At 46.5% G+C, this 6,521-nt stretch overlaps 1 protein-coding gene across 1 annotated transcript in view; it reads left to right on the top strand.

The window, feature by feature from the left end:
- Nucleotides 1–6,521, top strand: part of PCNX2 (pecanex 2) — a 302,561-nt gene that overhangs the window by 77,968 nt on the left and 218,072 nt on the right. Inside the window, 2 exon segments of the mRNA XM_055081202.1 lie at nucleotides 1,545–2,192; nucleotides 2,195–2,818. Coding sequence (XP_054937177.1) covers nucleotides 1,545–2,192; nucleotides 2,195–2,818 — 1,272 coding nt within the window.

Genomic DNA, 6,521 nt, shown 5'->3' with positions numbered 1-6,521 from the left:
TTCTTTTTCCAAGGTCCTGGATCATCTTCACTATCATTATTCTGCATTCTTTTTCTGGACGGTTGCCTATCTCCACTTCATTTAGTTGTTTTTCTGGGGTTTTATCTTGTTCCTTCATCTGGTATATAGTCCTCTGCCTTTTCATCTTGTCTATCTTTCTGTGAATTTGGTTTTTGTTCCACAGGCTGCAGGATTGTAGTTTTTATTGCTTCTGCTGTCTGCCCCCTGGTGGATGAGGCTATCTAAGAGGCTTGATGAGAGGCTCTGGTGGTGGGTAGAGCTGACTGTTGCTGTGGTGGACAGAGCTCAGTAAAACATTATTCCACTTGACTGTTGATGGGTGGGGCTGGGTTCCCTCCCTTTTGGTTGTTTTGCCTGAGGCGACCCAACACTGGAGCCTACCTGGGCTCTTTGGTGGGGCTCATGACAGACTCTGGGAGGGCTCACACCAAGGAGTACTTCCCTGAACCTGCTGCCACTGTCCTTGTCCCAATGGTGAAACAGAGCCACCCCCCACCTCTGCAGGAGACCCTCCAACACTAACAGGTAGGTCTGGTTCAGTCTCCCCGGGGGTCACTGCTCCTTCCTCTGGGTCCCGATGCGCCCACTACTTTGTGTGTGCCCTCCAAGAGTGGGGTCTCTGTTTCCCCCAGTCCTGTCGAAGTCCTGCAGTCAATTCCCACTAGGCTTCAAAGTCTGATTCTCTAGGAATTCCTCCTCCCGTTGCCGGATCCCCAGGTTGGGAAGCCTGACGTGGGGCTCAGATCCTTCACTCCAGTGGGTGGACTTCTTTGGTATAAGCGTTCGCCAGCCTGTGAGTCACCCACCCACCAGTTATGGGGTTTGATATTACTGTGATTGCACCACTCCTACCGTCTCATTGTGGCTTCTCCTTTGTCTTTGGATGTGGGGCATCTTTTTTGGTGAGTTCCGGTGTCTTCCCGTCGATGATTGTCCAGCAGCTAGTTGTGATTCTGGTGTTCTCCTAAGAGGGAGTGAGAGCACGTCCTTCTACTCCGCCACCTTGTTTCCTCCTCCCATTTTATTGTCTTTTGATTGTTTTCAGAAGACTTGGAAAAGAACTTTTGGAGGCCTGAACGAACCCCTTCCTTTGTCTGCATTGAAAAACTTCTGCTGAGTTCACATTATTATTAGCACAAAATCCAAGCTGCTTTTGCTTGTCAGGCCTTATATATCAATATTGTGGACCCTCCCTGCCTTGGTTTAGAGGGATTCAGTAACTTGCCCAATGTAACGTAGCTAGTAAATAGCAGAGCCAGGACCTTTCTGATTGCAAATATGTTGTTGAAATCATACTAGTCTGCCTCCCAAGCCCACAAAAGAGGCGAAGCTACAAGGCTGAAGTATTTTTTAAATATAGCGATTTCAAGAACAATTTCCCAGCGGAGGTGATATGTTTAGACTAAGCATCTGATCACATTTGTTGCTGGTGTTATTTTTAGTTTGTTAATATTCGGTCTTGCTCCGTGACATTATTCATCCATTGTGGATGTGAATCAAGTTGCTGTTGTTGTTGATTTCAGGTGTCATTGTGTCAGATGAGCAACCCGTAGCACCAGTGTCATCGACAGCACCTGGGATGAAAACGGAAAGCTTACCTGCTTCTGAAGGGCACGTGCGGGAAACCATGACCACGTCAGCAATACCAGTGAAACCAGTCGTGGCAGAAACTTGCATCAGTGATAAAGAGATGGAAAAAGGGGGCCCGGGGCAGCCTCCCTCCTGCCACAGATCCGAGGGCGGCTTGGTGGACAAAGAAGCCGCCGTGAAGAGGGTGCCCTACCTGTCTTTGTCTCAATACGACTTACTGGAGACAGACGTTTCTTTCCAGCCTTGGGGGAGTGAGAATTCCGTCCTGATTGCAGAACCTGGGAATTATACCTCCATCAGGGAACAGTTGCACAGGAAGTCGCCTCAGGACAGCCTGAGCAGTAGCTGCCCTCAGTGAGACACGGTCATCGCCAAACCTGGGCGGGAGCAGGCTTCCCAGCAGGTGGACCCACCCTTGAACCAGGATGTGGATGACTCCGATAATGAGGTCGCTGTCACTCTCATAGATACTTCTCAACCCGGAGACCCGCTGAGTCTGCACGAGCCCATTAAGATTGTCATCACCATGAGCAGTACCCCCAACTCCATGAGAGGCTTGGAAAGTTCTCTCCAGCTGAAGGTGCTGAGGGAACTGGGTTCAACTGTTATGCTGAGCCAGTTCCCCCAGGGGCCGCTGGTGCTGAGAAACAGATGAGAATTCCCGTCATCACCCTTGAGCTGTCTGAGGGTGGAGGAGGAGGTATGGTGCGTCCCGAAGGCAGTGGAAGTGACAGGACGCCGGAGAGATTGAAGGTGGAGGCGTCTTCCAATCCGTGTTCTGGCTATGAATCTGGGGACGGGGGCGATGCCACACAGGACCACAGCCCTTCCCCAAGAGACCCCTGTACAACCCCGTCACCCACGCCTGATGTGGTCTCCGAGTCTGAGGGGGACATGGAAGTCCAGGCGAACCTTAACCCATCATCTTGTAGAACCAGCCAGGAAAAGAGACACTCCCAAGTCCTCAGTGTAGACAGCGGGACAGACGTATTCTTGAGCAAAAGTTCCGCAGAAGTTATTAAAGATAAAGAGCAAACAATGCCAACTTCCAAATCTGACCTGGAGGCCAAGGAAGGACAGATACCAAATGAATCCAACTTCCTGGAATTTGTCTCCCTGTTAGAATCAATTAATACTTCCAAGGTGGTGGTATCCAACCAAAGGAATGAGCCGGCAGAGCAGAGCAAAGACAGTGGGCTTCTTGGAGGTACGACTCCCCCTCAGTTCTGTCCTGACAAAGCATTGCCTCTCTCTGTCATTGGCCTTCTGTGATGTGATTTTGCAAACAGCGGGACAACTGTTGTATAATAGTTGGGTGCCTGGCGTCGTCACTGATATTTGATGTGTGTATCAAAACTAAGCTGTGTGATGAGCATGGATTAAACCTGGTTTATTCCACCAGGAAATTTAAGGCATAGTAATGAAGATTTGGCTTCCCTGGAAGGCAAGAGTGTTTATTTGTAACGAAATGAGCAGTTACATATATATATATTTTTTGCGGTACGCAGGCCTCTCACTGTTGTGGCCTTCCCCACCGCGGAGCACAGGCTCCAGACGTACAGGCCCAGCGGCCATGGCTCACGGGCCCAGCCGCTCCGCAGCACGTGGGATCCTCCCGGACTGGGGCACGAACCCATGTCCCCTGCATCGGCAGGCGGAATCTCAATCACTGCGCCACCAGGGAAGCCCCTGAGCAGTTATATTTTACCATGGTGACAAGACTCCTGAAGATAGCTCTTGCTTAATAGAATAGATGCAGAACTTTCCTGGCGGTCCAGTGGTTGAGACTTCGCCTCCCAATGCAGCGGGTGCACATTGGATCCCTGGTTAGGAAGCTAAGATCCCACATGACTCATGGCCAAAAAAACCAAAGCATAAAACAGAAGCAATATTGTAACAAATTCAATAAGACTTTTTTTTTTTTTTTCGGTACGCGGGCCTCTCACTGCTGTGGCCTCTCCCGTTGCGGAGCACAGGCTCTGGAGGCGCAGGCTTAGCGGCCATGGCCCCGGGCCTAGCCTCTCCATGGCATGTGGGATCTTCCCAGACCAGGGCACGAACCCGTGTCCCCTGCAATAAGACTTTTTATAAAGTAAATTAAAATAAATAAAGGTATGAAAAAAATAGAATAGATGCATTCTGGGAAAGCTGATTGTAAAGCAAATTTCTGTGAACGGCATCCACTTTTCTGTTGAATTACATTATATAATCCTCTGTGCTGAATTCTCTAATTATCCCAAGTTGTAAACGTAATTATAACAAACACACAGCTCTGAATTTACGCCGGCACCATCGTAAGCACTTTATAGATATTAAAAGTGACCATTGGTTGACCATCAGTGGTGGTTTGTCCAAAAAGGCCCTCATTAACATGTGTTTTGCCAACATAGTTACATTCATAACGCTGCCTTTCACTCTAAAAAGGGTTCCCAGTTTGAGCAATATATTATACAGTTAGTCTCACTTTCACTCATTTACTCTTCATGTAACCTTGCGTTATAGGTCCTGTTATCATTCCTTTTTTGCAACTGGTTTTCAAGTTAGTCTAGTAAGTCTACAACTGAGCTTTGATTCCAAGCAGTCTGGCTACAGAATCAACACTCATAAATAATGAGCTATATTTACTTAAGAAAAATAAAGGTATGAAAAAAATAGAATAGATGCATTCTGGGAAAGCTGATTGTAAAGCAAATTTCTGTGAAAGGCATCCACTTTTCGGTTGAATTCCATTATATAATCCTCTGTGCTGAATTCTCTAATTATCCCAAGTTGTAAACATAATTATAACAAACACACAGCTCTTAATTTACGCCGGCACCATCCTAAGCACTTCATAGATATTAAAAGTGACCATCGGGTGACCATCAGTGGTGGTTTGTCCAAAAAGGCCCTCATTAACATGTGTTTTGCCAACATAGTTACATTCATAACGCTGCCTTTCACTCTCAAAAGGGTTCCCAGTTTGAGCAATATATTATACAGTTAGTCTCACTTTCACTCATTTACTCTTCATGTAACCTTGCGTTATAGGTCCTGTTATCATTCCTTTTTTGCAACTGGTTTTCAAGTTAGTCTAGTAAGTCTACAACTGAGCTTTGATTCCAAGCAGTCTGGCTACAGAGTCAACACTCATAAATAATGAACTATATTTCCTGTATGAATAGAAGATTCATTCTCTTAATGTCTCTGTGCTCAGTTTCCTCCCTGGCGAAGGATGTTACTGGACTAGAGTTGTTTTTTTTTTGTTGTGTTTTGTTTTTGTGGCCACTCCACATGGCTTGTGGAATCTTAGTTCCCGACCAGGGATTGAACCTGGGGCCAAGACAGTGAAAGCGCTGAGTCCTAACCACTGGACCGCCAGGGAAGTCCCATGGACTAGAGTGTTTACAAAGTCTTTTAACTTTATTTATTTCTTTTTAATTAATTAATTAATTATATTTTTGGCTGCGTTGGGTCTTCGTTGCTGCATGCGGGGTTTGTCTAGTTGCATCAAGCGGGGACTACTCTTCGTTGCAGTGCGCGGGCTTCTCACTGCGGTGGCTTCTCTTGTTGCGGAGCACGGGCTCGAGGCTCGCAGGCTTCAGTACTTGTGGCATGTGGGCTCGCTAGTTGTGGCGCGCAGGCTTAGTCGTTCCACGGCATGTGGGGTCTTCCTGGACCAGGGCTCTAACCCGTGTCCCCTGCATTGACAGGCGGATTCTTAACCACTACGCCACCAGGGAAGTCCCAAAGTCTTTTAACTTTAAATGTCCGTACTTCTTTGATTTTTGAGTACATCATTTCTGCCTAGATCTCTGAGAGCGTATCTGTACGGTAGGATTGCTTGCAGGAAGTTGTGATTCATATGGCAGTAGCATATCTTCGTGCTGTGATTGTCCCTTTCCTGCTGCCCGTTCTCTGCTCTTTGGGCCAGTCACGGGGACCCTTTGGCTCTATGCAGGCAGCTCCCAGCGATTTGCTCTTTTTCCTTTTGTCTTTCTGGTGCTCTACCAAAAGGCTTGCCCTGCTTGTGGGTCAGTCCACTGTTGCCTAAAAATTCATTAAGTCTGAATATTTAAATTATGTAAAGTGAATGCATTCTCCATGTTACTACGTCTGTGTATCCAAGATTTTGCATATGGAGTAACAAGAACAGGAAAGATTGAGCTAAACTTTATAACAGACACACGCAGTAAAGAAAGCCTTGGTTATTACTTTGAGATACTAGACACTTTGTGATACAAGATTTGGATGCTCACCCTCTAATTAATATAAAGATTCATGCATGTAGACCAGCACTGTCTAATAGAACTTTGGTCAGTGATGGAATTATCCCGTATCTGCCGTCCAGGACAGCAGGCACTGGCCACATGTAGCTATTAAATACTTGAAATGGGAATTGTGCAGCTGAGAAATGGAATTTTTAATTTTATTGAATTTTACTTCATTCAAGTAGGCACATGTGGCTCCTGGCTACTGTATTAGGTAATGCTGATCTGGATGATGTGTTTCTTCCCGGGAGGCCGTGTGTGGGGAGGACAGAGCTCTGGTTTTGGAACTTGACAACCCAGGGGCCAAATTTTGGTTTTGCAGTCCAGCGAGGTGAGCTTGGACAACTCACCATATCCATCTGAGTCACAGTAGCTTCAGTAAAGCAGGAATAATAACATGTTACAGATTTACTGTGATGATTCAATTAAGAAAATATCTGAAAAGTCTTGCTACTTGATCAATTTCAGCCTTCTATTCTGCTCTTCCACTCAGCCTATACGTGAGTTTTATTTGGTCTGTCTACTTGAGTTTCTGCTCTTCAACTTTTCAGCCAACCGCATTCAATCAGAACAGGGTTGAGTTGGAAACCTGGGGGGGGGTGTGCAAAGAGATGTGGATGCTGTGAGGTTTTCTATGGAAAGGAACAGGCTGGGTTGTCG

The sequence above is a fragment of the Physeter macrocephalus genome, chromosome 20, assembly GCF_002837175.3.
Source record: "Physeter macrocephalus isolate SW-GA chromosome 20, ASM283717v5, whole genome shotgun sequence".
NCBI classification, from domain to species: domain Eukaryota; kingdom Metazoa; phylum Chordata; class Mammalia; order Artiodactyla; family Physeteridae; genus Physeter; species Physeter macrocephalus.
This window is presented reverse-complemented; position numbering and strand designations above follow the sequence as displayed.